At 41.8% G+C, this 15,791-nt stretch overlaps 1 protein-coding gene across 4 annotated transcripts in view; it reads left to right on the top strand.

Annotated features, from left to right (window-relative positions):
• Ahi1 (Abelson helper integration site 1) overlaps nucleotides 1-15,791 on the top strand; it is a 117,272-nt gene that overhangs the window by 87,118 nt on the left and 14,363 nt on the right. For all 4 annotated transcript variants that reach the window (XM_036168901.1, XM_036168903.1, XM_036168902.1 and 1 more), the window contains 2 exons: nucleotides 3,486-3,648; nucleotides 6,677-6,774. In XM_036168901.1, the coding sequence (XP_036024794.1) occupies nucleotides 3,486-3,648; nucleotides 6,677-6,774 (261 nt within the window). The remainder of the gene's footprint in view (nucleotides 1-3,485; nucleotides 3,649-6,676; nucleotides 6,775-15,791) is intronic.

Here is a 15,791-nt window from a genome sequence, read left to right as displayed (position 1 = left end):
CAAAACAACAAACAAATAGAAACAAAACTTGTTCATGACACTTCACTCAAGATTTTGTCCAGTCTACTTGACTTTGAGAAAGAGATTCTGTTTCAAATATTCATGGTCCTCACTCAGGGTGGCATAGGATATTATATGGCTTTTCAGTATAATATTCAATTAATTGTATGCAATATTCAACAATTTTCTTGTGAATCGACTACTGTTAGATGATTATGTAGGCTTAATATAAATTCTCAAAGCACAGGATAAGCTGTGATTAGGTATATTAAATGCATTTGCCAGTTCAACTTATAGGTCTGTTATGCGCTAACACGATAAAAAGTCAAAGACCATCTGTATATAAACAAAGTGGATTTTATGAACCATTTTGTTTCCCAGACCTTTTATTACAACATCATAATAAGGTATATGCACACTAGCACATATCTTTTAGCATTTGTTATAGAAAGATTTTGTAACTACTCTTTCAGCTTAAGAATTGAATCATATTGCAGAAAACAGTTCTGTGCTACATACATGCAGGCCATTGTGGGGCACCGAGTGGTGTGTCACAGAAGACACTCATTGAGACCTTCCAAACAGAATGTTAACAACGAGGCCTGCTGGAACAAGAGGATGATCCAGATAGTGTTCACTGGGGACAAACCTCTTGCTGGCTTTTTGCCTACTGGCTTTTTTACAGTTTTGGTTGAACACTCAAACAGTAAAGTCTTGTAGATAGAAAGGCCAGGATTTATTAATAATTTGCTGCCAAATTCAACCAAGGAAGATTACCATTAAACTGTAATTATCAGAAGGAAATACATGTTTTCAAATGAGAAGGTAGTAGCATTTTAGATAAGAACACACACTTGAAAACCATACCACCAGCTTCTCCTGAGCCACATGGTTTCTGTCGTGGACTTTCAGTATAAAAGAAGTGTCCTAGCCAAAGATCAGACTCTACTGCCAGAATGTAGACTGCCAGCATGACAGGCACACCAGTCCTTGTTGATAGGCACATAGACATTTGTGGCAAATGTCCATAATAATATGATATGCTCCAAAGACTGTTCCATTGCTTTAAAGCAGTGACTCTCTACCTTCCTAATGCTGCAGCCCTTTAATACAGTTCCTCATGTTGTGGTGACCCCCAACCATGAAAGTATTTTTGTTGCCACTTCATAACTGTAGTTTGCTACTGTTATGAATCATAATATAAGATCTGTGTTTCCAGATGGCCTTAGGTGACACTGTGAAAGGGTCCTTTGACCTTCCAGTGGGTTGCAACCCACAGGTTGAGAACCACTGATGCCTCATCAACCATTACCCTCCGAAGGATGCTCGTTGTGAAATTTAATGGGAAAGGCATTGCATCTGTCTTAGGAGATAGCACTCCTACAGTGTAGAGACAAAGCTTAAGCTCCCCAGACTTGGAAGTAGATACATGGGAGGCATTACTCATGTGTGCTTCCAAGACAGGATAGTGACAAGGGGCTTATCTCAAGCCATCAAGTTATGGAACTGCATTGATCTGCTAGAGCTGCATACCAGAATACCACAGCTTGTGTGGCTTAAACAATAGGAATTTACTTTCTCACGGTCTCAGAGGCTAGCAGTCCAAAATCAAGATATTAGCAATGTTGGTTTCTCCTGAGGCCTTTTTTCCTGGCAGGGGGTCACTTTTGCACTGTGTCCTCACCTAGCCTTTTTCTCTGTGTGCATATGTGTTTCTAGTATCTCTTCCTCTTCCAAGTATAGTGATCTTATTGATCAGGACGACTTAGGATGGCATTGTTTAATTTTAATTGCCTCCTTTAAGGCTCTCTCTCCAAGATATAGTCACATTAAGGACTAGGGGCTTCCATATTTATATTTTAAAGAGTATAGCATGGTCCATAACAAAATGTGTGTAACAAGTTCATAGGTAATAGCAACTAGTGGCATGTAATGTGTGCTACATTTGGATCCAAGAACGTATCCAATTCAATGGATACTACCATAGAAGTATGGTGGGCAATCTCATGCGAGGCCCTTGTGGAGCCGTCTCTCTCAAGAGATTCTTTCATCAACAGACCCTTGTGGAAAATTTAATGGAAGCTCTAATATATCAGTTTTATGAACTCTATAAATTATGAGTGGTCCACATGATGACATAAACCCGATGCGAGACTTCCTAAATGTCATGTACACCTGAGCTGAATCCTCCTGCTGTCCTTCAGAAGAACTGGAACTATACAGATAAGCATGCTGGCCTCATCCAGCCACTGTATTCCTTTGACATGGGTCGTCAGACTCCACTAACTCCCCGAGCTTTAACTTCCCTGCCTTTGACTGACACTCATATTGCAGGGCTTCACCATGTTGAACTATTTGGGGGCTTCTCTTAACTGAACTCAAACTCACTGTAAAATCGGTAATCCCTAATTATCCTCTGTTCTCCTCCAAAGCCTACATGAGGTGCCTCTTCTAGAAATGATGATCCTACTTTTGTTTGGTTTACCACTGCTGGTGCAGCATCAGGCACGTTAGGATTGAAATAGTTGTTCATTGAAAGGATCCGGCAACCTAGTTTCAGAGGGCTATAATGGTGTGTTTTCATTACATAGTTATGTAACATACGTTTGGAAGCCCTGTTTAGTGAAGGAACAGTAGAGTAAGCATGTTCATGTGCATGCATATTATTTGCCCCACTTTACACGGTGTGCACCAGACCTGAGTTGGACTGAGCTCTCCTTTCAAATGCTATCAAGGACTTTTAAACACCTCTGTAGCTCTACAGCATCATTGTGTGTGTGTGTGTGTGTGTGTGTGTGTGTGTGTGTGTGTGTGTGTGTTGAGAAAAACATATAAAATAGAATAAATACTGTTAGCAAACAAAGAAGAGGATTCTCATAGAAAGGCCTTTGCTCTTCGCTTGTGTCTAGCAAAGATCAGCTGTTAAAGGAAAGTCAGAAGGATTAGGTGTTGGTATAAAATATTAAAAGCTGCTTTTCAAGAGAAGTTTTTCTCAAAAGGAGACTTCAGCAGTAAACCCAGTGATGATAATAGAATTATATAATCAAGTTGTCCCATTGAGCTTCTCCTTTTTTGTAAAACTGATAACCTGGAGCTTTTTTCTTTCAGATGCATCTGCTTAGCACAGAGAATGGGACCTCAAGGTGTACTATAAAGCACTTCTAAGAAAGGGAATGGTGTGTGATGGGTTTGTCTTTTTTAATTTGCTTCAAAGTAGTTTACTTCAGAACTTTAACATCTGGTATTTTGAAGCTAATCTTTGTATGTTGAATGCTCTTAACCATTTCTCAATCCCACAGTCTTTTATCTTTCTTCTCCTGCTGTGTTCCCACCGCCCTGGTCCTATTAGCAACCCTTGATGCAGCCTCAGACTTACCAAAGTCCTGCTTTGGTTTCAGCTGCTCTTCTGCAAGAGGAAGTGAGTGTTGGGGCTTTTTCTGTGGCACAGTTGTGATAAAGCTGTGGTGGTCTTATCTCCCTCCTAGGTCGTGGCTCTTTATGACTACACAGCGAGCCGATCAGATGAACTAAGCATCCATCGCGGAGACATTATCCGAGTGTTTTTCAAAGATAATGAAGACTGGTGGTATGGCAGCTTAGGGAAGGGGCAGGAAGGCTTCTTTCCAGCTAATCATGTGTCTGGTGAAAGTAAGTGCATGCTCTCTCTCTTGCTGGTAATACTAAGATGTGAAACTGAGCCCAAGATTTGATCACTTGCTACCCTTTAATGTACTGTCTACATAATCATTGCATGTATGTACCAGTGTGAAACGTGTTTCTTCTCCTGATGGAGAACCTGAAGAGAGGAGGTACTACTGTACCAGGGGTTACTAAGCTGTGAGACAGAGGTCATCCCTGGGGAGCCCCCAGTCAACCCCTTCTCCCCTGCCGCCTGCTGCTCCAGTGTCCTCAGCTCCTCTCTCACCACAGTGTCAACTCCTCAGTTGACCAGCCTGTCACATCCCTCAGTGCTCACTCTCCCTGGTTGTAAACCTCAGCTCTGGCCAGCTACCTGCTGAAGTGAAGGGCCTATTTCAGCCTCAGGTTCATTGAGCAGCCATTTGTGAAGAGAAGTGAACACAGGAAGATTCCTCAGGAGGCCTTCGAAAAGCTGTCATTTTTGCTGGGAGGCTTTGAAAGGTGAAAATGGAGCTGCCACAGGAAGCTTAGCCATGAGGTGAACTGTCACGAGAGAGCAGCATGCAGTAGGACTTCTTCAGAACGTCCTAACAGCAGCTGGCCTGTTGGCATACTAGCTAGAGCCCAGAGCGTAGTCAGGAACGGCACCTTGGAGCACATGTCCTGCAGTCTCTGGTGGCCTGTGTGATCTCACCTTTGAAATGAAGACGTTGAGCTCCACCAGCTAAACTCCCACACAGACACTGGTGTGCTTTCGATCTAAAGGGAAATAGGAAACACTATTTGGAATAGTTATTGTCTTGTGTTTCTGCAAGAATCAGTTATTCCTAATAGTTGACTTTCGTGCTAATCTTTGAAACCCCGTTTAAACCAAATTATGACTGAACAAAAGTACTCCTAATTCCTGTTTAAGTGGAGAATTTTGAAAGTAAACAGATATTTTTTTAAAAAATTGAAGGAGGAAGGAGAATGTGTTAGTTGATTACTGAGCTAGGCCACATGGAGATGAAGTGGCTTCTCTCTAATGCCTGCACTCTGCTGCCCGCATCTCCCAGAGCTGCACCCTCATTCAGTACTGCAGCTCTGCTCCCCAGCTCTCCCTTGCCTCAACAAACTCCTCCCCTAAGAGCACCAGGAACTGCAAAAAATCACCCACTTCTGTCTCCTACAGCACAATCCTTAGTTTTCTGTGTGTCCCTGGCTGATTCATTCTCTAAGGAATGGCTAACAGCTTGTAAACTCTCCTAAGCATTCCATGGCTTAAAGATAATGCAGAATGGAGAAAGCTTAAGGGAGAGGGAAAGAAGCTGCTGTGGACAGAGTAGCTCCCAGGTAGACTTAAGACAGTGTTAATGTCCCCTTCCACTCGCCATAAACACCCACACTCCTCCCCACCCTTTCCCTGGGCCAGCTCTGGAGCAGAGGCAGGCTGAGCTTCAGGGACAGTGGCCTGCTGCCAACCAGAGCTGTTGTGTAGCATTCTCACTGGAGCATGCCTGTGACACTGACCAGGCATCAGCCTGTCCCTGTCGGAGACCACGGAAAACATTTACAGATACTGTTTTGACTTGACAGTATAAAGAGATCATGTATCTCCCAGCAGCATATTCTATAGAAATAGGTCCCAAAGCTCGCCTCTCCAGACAGGCTACAGATATGTGATCGACAGTTAGTTAAAACCTAGTAAACTTCATTCTCCTTATGTAGTAACTTGGAAATCTCCTGCAGTGGTGGTTGTTGGCTCTGTACAGAACTGACTCCGTGCCTCCACTCACTGGCCACCCTGCAGTTACCATCATTTCTTACTGTGTCCTGGGTAATTGATGCTTCCTCTAGTCACTGTGTCTTTAAGAGCCTTGGGTAGGCAAGAGCAGGAGAAAAATCCCAACTCCCGCCCGCCTGAGGTGTAGGAACTGAGTCTCATACTTCAATAGGCTCCTTTCTTTCCCTTTTAGCCTAGATGTTACCTAAATTTAAGGAAACATCACCTGCCAATTTTAGCATTGCAGGAGAATGACTCTCAGTAATTCTAAAGCTAGTGGGAGAATTGTCCCCACTAACCTTTATCTGAGGCCACATGTGCAAAGCATGTAAGTGAGTTTATATATGAACAGAATCTCTACGCTATGTCAACCAAGAACAGCCAAAGAAAAGAAGATATTGTGAACCAGTCTGATTCTGTGTCTAAGCCACTGAGAAGAAAACAGTCAGTTCCTCCCAATCACATCTAACACTTTTCTCAACATGCAAAGAAACCTAGGAGTAATACCAGCCCATATTCACACCAGCTAATAGCTCATAATCTTAATTGTGCAGTTTCAATTAAATGCATCTTTGGAATTTCTCAATTCTGAATTATTCTTAATTAAAATAGATTTTCCTTTTAGCCCTTTAAGATTCCCGTATGGCCTTTTACAATAAAATACATATATTTCATATAGATTCAATAGATTTTGTAGATTATGATCTTAAAGGGGTTTTAAGTTTAAATCTTAAGTATAATCCTACATCTGTGTTTATTCATTCTTTGTGCCCAAATTATCCTTCAGGGCACAGTTTCACCTGCTCTTCAGAGCTGGACACACCTTCCACTTACTCCATTCAGGATTTTCCATCCCCATATCACGTTGTCTTTGTTGTTAGCAGCCCTTCAAATGATGCCATAATCGTGGTCGTGACTGAGCACACAGGAGCTCCTTGAGCAGAGACCATGCTGCTACCTAGCAGATAACCTTATATCCGGCAGGCTCCTAGTAACTGCATATTGAGAAAAAATGAAATAAGCACCTATGTGACCGTGTAGTTAGTTGATACCTTCTACATTTCTAAATCTTCATGATTGAAGCCTTGCAGTCACAACTAACAGGTCAGACTGCACACTACCTTAATAAATACACCCCACATAACTAGTTATTGCAACAAAGAATTGAATATCAATTTCTCTCGGTTTAGATATCTGCCCTCCATTGTAGTTGTTCTCTGATGGAACAGTACAGTACTCTGGATTTAATGGTATGAATTCCTATTTTAATTCCAGCACTGTATCGAGAATCACCTCCAGAGGTAAAGATGCGATCTCCTCCTTTAACACCCAAGGAGAAAATTAGAACAGAAAAGTTCCCAGCTTCTCAAAAGGTATGCATTGTCAAAAATATGTGTTGTATCTATGATGCTCTGATGTTTTTCAGTCTCTATAAAATGTGCCTTTATTTTTCATGCTTATGGATCTTCCATTGTTTACATTGTTACTCCTTTTGACCTGGGCACCAACATGAACTATATGAAGTGAATGGTACAGCCATTTTCCAGATAAGGAAACTGAGGAGGCTCAGAGAGGACAAAGTCCTAAACCCCAAGTCACAGCCTGTGCTGGTCCACAGCCCAGAAGTAGAGTTTGTGACTTGCAGCATGCTGCTCTCCACTCTGTACTTGTATCTTCGGTTCTCACACTAACCCTGCATCCCTCACCTGGAAGGCGCTCAGTGATGCCAGAGGTCACAGGAGTCCACAGAATAGAGATGCTCTATCCCTTCAGGCCAGTTCATTTCACTTGCTAATAACTGAAGATGCTTTCAACTGTTGTCAGCCAGAGAAATGCCATTGCCTTTTAAGGTCTGTGCCATCAGAAAGAGCAGTGTCTTTCTGGTGTGAGTAGTATTTCTATAAGACGTATTAGACCTGTTCCATTTGAGACATTAGCTCTTGCCTTAGGCTGAGAAGCTATGTCAATTTTTTTATTATGAACACACACACACACACACACACACACACACACACCAATATATGTATATTGTGGTTTTGGCAATTGAACCCATCCTGTATAAGCCATTCAACATGTAGTTACTTAGTTCTTTCATGCTGAATATTCTTTTAGCCCAATGAAGCTGGTATAAGTGGACAAGGCACTTACCCTTATGCTTTTGATGGGCTGCTAGTACGCCACCTAAGCAGGTAGTTTCAACAGACTCTTGGAATTAGAATGAAGATCATATTCATTGGGAACACATGGGAAGAAAGCCTTCCATTCTGTTCTGGGAAGGCCAGGAATAGCTCCCAAGGGGAGCTATTTCCCAGGGGGAAAAATTATAGTCTAAAGCTTCAAGGACTTAAAAGAAGTGTTATATGAAGTTATACAAACTATTTGGGGGTTCTTCTTAACTGAACATAAGTATACTGTAAAATCTGGCTGAGATGCACGCGCACACACTTTGCCTCGTTAATTCCTAATTACCCTCTATTCTCCTCCAAAGCCTACATGAGATACCTCTTCTAGAAATGATCCTTGTGCATGTACAATACAGGCTGCAGGTTGGACACACCTACCAGCCAAGCAGTTGGATTATCTGAGCATTTAGTAGTCAAGAGGATCCTAATAGCTTTGCACTGGAATCACCATGACAAGCCAGTGGAAGCCATTCTCAGGGTTTCACTTGGAAGAAGTGAGGGGGAAGCATGAGTAGTTGTTGGAGGAAGATAAGATGTCCAGCTATTTTTCAAGTATTGAAGGGACACAGACTGATATGCCATGGAGGCAAAATCAGGACATGATGGATTGTGGAAGACGCAGGGGTGTGTTTTATTGTAGAAGAACAAAATGGTAGATGAGTCTTGGCATAGACCAGTGCTTCTGAACTGGTAGTGATTTTGTCTCCCAGGAGACATTTGGCAATGCCCAGAGAGTTTTGTTGTTATGTCAGCTATAAGGAGCAGGTAGGGTACCACTGGCATCTCTGCAATATTTAGAGGTCACCACTTACCCCTCGACAACTCAACAGAGAATTGACTAGAGAAATATGGCAGGAGAGTCAAGCTTAGATCAGCCTCCCTTTCAAATGGAGGGAGAGATAACTTGGGTAAAGTCAAAGTCTAGAAATAAAGAGTGAGATATTTCCTGCATACTACACCAGATTGGAGAATTCAGAGAAGTAAGAGAAGGCCGGTGGTAGACTTAGAAAGCAAGGTTTGCCACTAGGTTACAGGAAGCTATCCATTCTACTAATCAACAGCAGATTTAAAAAACAGGCAGATGCTTTTCTTAGTTCAGGGCTCTTAGAACAAATATGCAATAGTTTGTAATGGCTTACATAACGGATAATTCTCGCAGTATGGGGACTGGCAAGTCCAAGGTCAAGGTGCTAGTAGATCTGGTGTCTGTTGAAAGTAGACTTTGGTTTGCAGCTCCACTGCAACCTCACAGGACAAGATAGACAGGGAAGGATCTCTCTTGCTTCCTTTTTTGCAAAAGCACAAATCCCACTTGTGAAGATTCTATCCATACCACCTAATTTTCTCCCCAAACCATCATGGTGAGACTTGATGGAATTTTGAAAAGATACACATCATCCACTGGTAACAATTCTATACTCAATTTACAACCTAGATAAATCAGTGCAATGGAAATATAACAGCATGGAGGTGGGAACAAGGCTTTTGGTTTAGTGTGAATTGCAGTGAAAGATGGAACCTTACTGGTGTCCCTGACTTGCACCATGCTGACAGTTGAAATGAAGGCCGTGCACTCCTGACTCTAAGTATGTTCCTCTCTGTTGAGTCTGTCAGCCAGAGGGGAGACTAGGAGTTTTTCTGTATTTAACTGCTCCTGTGAAATTGGCCTTGGCCTCCCTCATCCTGCTGTGCCAGCGTTGCTAAGGACCACTTACTTCAGAGAACGCTCACTGCCAGCACTACTCTTTTGCTGTGTCATGGTCTTAGTTTAGACTGTAGTTGAGTTTCCAGTTTTGACCTCCATGCTGCAGATAGACCTTTCCGTTCATCTCCCAACATGCCAGTTCTTCAAGTGACAAGCCTAGCACTTAAGGTCTAAACCCTAATTCTAAAAGACCTCAAGAAAATACACAGTATGCACATTAAAATCATTTTAAAATGAAATAGTTAGGCCGTGGTTGAAGCTTGGTTGTAGACCACTTGCCTAGCATGCACAGAGCCTTGGATGGAGTCCCTGCAAAAGGAAGACTGAGTAACAATACTAATGCCTAAAGGAAGTGTTGCACAGGGTAAGAATCCATTTGGGCTGGGAAATAGGACGTTCCCACAGAAAAGTGGGGCTCAGATCAGGGTTTAAAGTTAAAGTGAGTGAATTGATTTACTTGAAGAATATAATTTGATCTGTCATATAGGAATCCATGTGTTAGACCAGAATCATACAAGAGAGCAGTGGGTATTAATTCAGTGATAGATGCTTGTCTAGCAATACGAGACACTGGTTCAGTCTCCAACACTTTAAACAGTTAGGAACATGTGTGTGTGTGTGTGTGTGTGTGTGTGTGTGTGTGTGTGTGTGTGTGTGTTCGTGTTCCTAATTATATACATATATACCCATCCTGTGAGGAATTTGTTGACTGTGTATTAGACAGTGTGATAATTCCTGGAAGGAGAGAATGTGTGAAAAGATCTATGTTAATGTAAAGAGAAGTCCCTGATAAGCATAATGTTGTCTCAGGCACTAAAATGCCTTGAATACCCTGAGTCATGAAGCTCACAGCCAGTCTTGAGAAATGTGAACTTGAGACTCCCTAGCACCTGGTTAGTTGTATTTCTTAATTAGTTCTTTATCAAAATGGGTATGGCTTGATTTTATCAAGATTCTGTCATATAATCACACCATAAAAATGCACCAGAGATTTAACTTTGAGTGCAAGCCCGTTCTTATTATCATAGATAAGTGTTTTTAAGGAACATGAAAAGTGACGAGGGCTTGTGGGAGGTCTGAGTTCATGTTATAATGGAGCTGGTGCCAGCACTGAAGCTCCGATTGATTCTGGCTCAGCCACTTCCTTGTGCAGAAGAACAAATTGAGATCCATAAGTAGAGAGCTACTCATTCAGATGACACCGATTAATAAGGGGTGTGGCCTCCATAATCTCAGCCACGTCCTCTCTCCTCTGCCATCTTGTTGTAGACAGCCATTGACCTCCACAGCCAGACTTTGTGTCACTGTGGCTCTTTACATGCCTATCTAATGTTTGTTTCAGTGTGCCTTCTTCACGTGGAACTTCTGAGCATTACATTCTGTATATTCTCATCTATAATAAAATATGTTATATTTGTTTCTGGTTTTGACATGGGAGGTCTCACTCTTGCCCAGACTGACCATGAGCTGCTGAGTGAAAGGATTCTCCCGTCTCAGCCTCCCAAGTGCCTGGGACCACAGGCTTCCGCCAATGTGCTCAGCTTTATTCTCTAAATTTAAGGGGAAAAAGGAAAGAAACCTCAGTAACTGTCCTTTTTAAATTTACTTCTGTTCAGACTAAACAATGAAGAGTAAAATGATGCCTTTCAGTGGCTTGGCAGCTGCCACCTCCTCCAAGTTCTTTCCAGTGGACACACCTGCTCTGTTGCTCCGGGTGCATATCACCTGGCACACTGAAATGGTGCTGGCCGGCAGCTGCTTGTGTTGCCTGGGTGGAGATGGATGTTTTCCTCCAGGCTCTCCTAGGACTTCTGTACCAAGATGTACTGCCAATTTGCATCTAATAGAAAAAAAGTCATTCTAGCAACTTGGTCTTATTTTTTTTTCATTTGTATTTTAGACATTTTTAATTAGTTTTACTATAAAAGAAATGTATCCTTGTATTTTATAAAATTTAGTGAATAAAAGTAATATAGGATTAAAAACAAGACTGTACACTTATAATCCTGTCGATTCTAAGTTTTTCATGGCCTTCTAAAATGTTCTGTGCATGTGAGCAAGCATGACTTATTTCATGCTGATTTATCTTAACAAAATTAGGATTATACTTAATGTTCTTTTTTCTCTTACTAATACATCTTGGACACTTTTTTAATTGACACAGAAAATTCTATTTTTAGACCATTGTGAATAACTAAACCACCCAGAATAGGACTCTCTGAGAAGACTAAGGGTTGTTTGACAGAGTACCACAGTATGCTCTTCCTGATGATGTCTTCAAGGGTAATCTAAACATCAAAAACATTCTCTGAAAATCTGTTAGAGATCTAAAATGTGAAAGATGTGATTGCAAGAACTCCCCGCCAGTCATTCTGTCAGAACTGTCCTTTAGATAGTGGCAAGATTGATTAGAATCAGCCACTCTGTCTTCTGACTTGACAAGCAGCATGACCTTTCCTTCGAAGTTCTCCAACACCCTAACTCTACTGTGATTGGCAGCCTTTCTACTTACAAGATTCTCATCCTCAGCACTGTTGGCATTTCAGGATAATAATGCATTGTTTCTAGGAATATGTTGTGCATTGTCAGGGATCAGGAGATTGGATTTGTTGTTTAAATTTTGTGAACAACAACAACAAGTCTTAATATCTTATCGTCTTATTGGCCTTGAAACAAACAACCCTCCTAACTCCTAAGCCACTAGACCTGGAATTAGAAAATGTCTCTTAATCAGATGTGGGTACTTGTTGATACTGCTTGTTTCCAGTGTTTGAGGAACTTGATGTTAGTCTTTGCAAAAACCATGGTAACTTAACTATATGCTAATGTTCTAGCTATTACTTAGCAGTCACAGGGAGGTACTAATGATGGTACTAATTTCAAAGTTTCTTTTTAGGAACATAAAAGGAAATGGACCTTTTCTTATTAAAGGGTCCTTTTTTTTTTATTCAGAGGAATCATGAAATAAAACTTGTTTCTCAACATATTGGAACAAATTTGCTTTATTCACTCTTTGACTTGAACATTTCAGCACTGCATGAGCCTTCTCTGTTTCCCCATTACTGTGGATGTGTCTAAGCAGCCATCACCTACATGCTGTTGCATCTTAATGCAGAGAATTTCCCTGTAGTCTATATGACCTGATTTGGGAAGAATTATTTCCTCTTGATGGGAGATTGGAAAATAATTCAAGAGGAAGTAGAGGACCCAAATAATTCTTCTGTTTGTAGGAATTGTAAAATAAAGGGGGGCCGTGTCAGCTGGGCAAGATGGCTCAGCTGTTAAAGGCAATTTCCGCCAAGCCTGACTACCTGAGCTCAATCCCTGGGACCCACATTGTCAAAGGAACTGATGACTCCTGCAACTTGTCATCTGACCCCATGCGTCCTCAACAGGTGCGTGCACACTTGCACGTACAATTAGTTAATTGGTACACTTTTTCTTTACTGGAGGTCTACTCTGATGTTTTCTACCTTCTTGTTCACCTACAATCCATTTCTGTTCTTCCCAAACCAGGCCACTTGGACCACAGGAAGTCAGTTCATTCAAGCACCATTGTTTAGCAGTCTGATGCCAGGTGCATAAGCAGCTCTTAGAATCTGTAATTTGTCTCCTCTGTCCCTTTTTGCCACTTGTATTCTGTGTTTATTTGTTGCTTTTTAAAAAAAAAACTCACCACCATGTTGGCTGTGATCACCTGCCTCAGTGAGGTACACTGTCTTGTCACCTTTCTGTTTGTTTCATTTGACTCACTGACACACTCCCTGACACTTTGTCAGAGAAAACTGTACCCACATTCCTCAAGCACTACACTTGTACTCCAAGTCGGCTTTGGGTCCTGCCTTTCACAGGGGTTACCACCTAACATGAATCCCTCGAGTTTTCATCCTGATTGTCTCTATATTTCTGCAATCTCACCCTGTTTCTGCAGCTGGTTTGAGAGATCAGCACTTCCTTGTGTGGAAAACCCGTCTTCCAGCTGGGATCATTTTCTATTTTCATTTTTCTGGTCCTGGGCCCTTACCTCGGGATCCCATTCTCACTCCTTCACCTGCGTGGGCATCTTCCTTATTTGTTTACCACTCATGAGAATGCCTATTTTGTTGTCAGACACTGTGGTAAAACGCAGTCTGGTAAAAATGGCAGTCAATGAATGAGCAATAGTCCCAGCATCACAGCCTACAGGGTGAAAGTGGCTTAGTCATAAGGTCACAAAATTAAACATAAACAGCAAAGGATAGTGACGGGAAACTATGTGTTCATTTGTGAAAACTGGAAGTTATCACTGGGGAGATACCTCCGGGACATTAGAAACAGCCTGGGAAGAGCCTGAGATGACCCAATGTAGCATCGTGGTAGGAGCTTGAGATGAAAGACTGACCTCAAATCAACAGACAGGATCTTAAAAGCCTTCATGACACATTAAGGAGTTGGAGTTTATCTCAATGTGCTGGGAGCCATCAAAGCATGTAAACAGGGAGGTGATGTGATCACATTTCTATTTCAAAAGCTCATTCTTTGGGGTTGTAGCTCAGTAGGGAAAGCATTGGCTTAGCTTGAGGCTCCGGTTTGGTCACCAACACTACCACCAGAAAAAAAGAAAGGAATCTCATTTGAAGAAAGAGGAGAGGTACAGGAGTAGTAGAAAGTGTACTCAGCCTTTTGCCCTCAGTTCATATCCCCAACCTCATGGGGAGTTAGCTTCTGCTGCTGTGTCAAAATTCCCCAAAGAAACTATTTTAAAGAATGGAAGGTTTATCCTGGCTCACAGTTTCAGAAGTTAGCCAGCAGTCTGCTGGTTCCCTTGTCTTCAGGCCTGTGGTGAAGTAAAGCATTCTTGCAGAGAAGCCATGAAGGATCAGAGATGCTCGCCCCTTGGAAGCAAAGAGGGAGCTCGAATAGAACTAAAGTCAAGATACACCCTTCCAGGGAGTGTCCCGTGACCCAATTCCTCCACCAAGGCCTTAGCACACACAGCCCAGTAGTGCTATTAAATTTTGTATCAATCAGCATATTAATCCACTGATGGGAAGCATTCTGTACCTAACTGTAACAAATGCTACCAACAACAGTTCACACTAGAATCTCTATAAGACTGGAAAGGGCCATCAGTGTGCAGAGTACTTATGTCCATAAACCCACTGCCTCAGCTTCTCTATATTCCAAAGAAATCAGCAAACAGAAATTGTGAAAGGAAGATGAATTTATTTAAAGTTGGCCAAAGCAGAAAGGAGAAAGACATCTGAATTCCTCTCTGCCATGCCTGTGGCCATCTCATAGTATATAGAAAGAAAGCCAAGAAACAAAGACCAGAAAGTATGTAAATGGAGCTGTCAGACAAGTTAGCCCAGGTTACCTCCATCGTCTCTGTTGTGGTTTACAGCTTTTGATTCAAGTCCACAGAAAGAAAAAGCATCTTAAACGTCCCCTGGGTTTTGTTGTTTGGTTTTGTTCATTTTGTTTTGTTTTTGAGAAAAGGATAGGAAGGAGGGTGTAAGAGCCCTACCCTGGCCTAGCAGAGTTCCTGGTCCTTAGGTCTATTTGATAGATACAGAGGGAGAGCTCTTTGTACGATGTTAGCTTCCAACTTGACTCCTACATACCTGTTAGACATTCTAATTTTCCATGTACAAAGGGTGATGGTTTGAGAGCTAAAGGGGAGTGAGCAAGTATCTCTCTCTCTCTTTTAGGATATATCCCCTCCCACTAGGGCTTTGCATAAATGCTTCCTACAGTATGTCAAAAGAACCATTAAAGCTATATCAGACATAGCTGGAAAGTCTATCCTAATCCCAAACAAACTTCATTTAACATATTTTGAATGAAACTCAAGCAGCAGCTTTTAAAATCCAACGTTTTAATACAACAATCCAAGATACATTAATTTGTCACATGCTGTGAATGACACCAAGAAAATGCTGTGTTAGTTTCTTTTCTTTCCATAATGAAATGGATTTGGTTCTATAGGTGTATGTATAATAAACACACTGACGTTCATAACAAATCATTTCAGATCCTGGTTGTGTCCACAGCCCTTTCTGGCACTCTGTGGCATAATGGCAAACATAGTGCAAAGTGTGTATGTGATGGGTTTAGCACCAAGGCTACTTGGTAGAGGAACATGATACAGCCCCTCCCTTTAGTTAGAGGGCCATGACCCACAGTTTAAAGCACTGAATCTACTACTCCAATGGCAGAGTGCACCAAGCCATACAAACCTAGTTTTTACCAGAATGATCCTATATCTACGTGTTTGCACTTGAGGCTACAAACAAAATTGTACTGAAAATTAGTTTTACTGTTAACTCAGCTTTCGAAAGCTTGGTGTACCCTCCAGCTGCTTCTGTAACCTTGGTAACTCTGGGCCTCCATTTCCTCATCTGTAGAAATAAGAGTGTGGTGCTGTGAGAGCTGTGCTTGGATTCTGAGCCCCTCTTCCTTTTCTAGTGAAGAGAAATCCCAAGAGAGGCTAAGTGGCTTCCTAGGGCCACACAAAGCTGCT

Source organism: Onychomys torridus, chromosome 19, assembly GCF_903995425.1.
Source record: "Onychomys torridus chromosome 19, mOncTor1.1, whole genome shotgun sequence".
Taxonomy (NCBI): Eukaryota; Metazoa; Chordata; class Mammalia; order Rodentia; family Cricetidae; genus Onychomys; species Onychomys torridus.
This window is presented reverse-complemented; position numbering and strand designations above follow the sequence as displayed.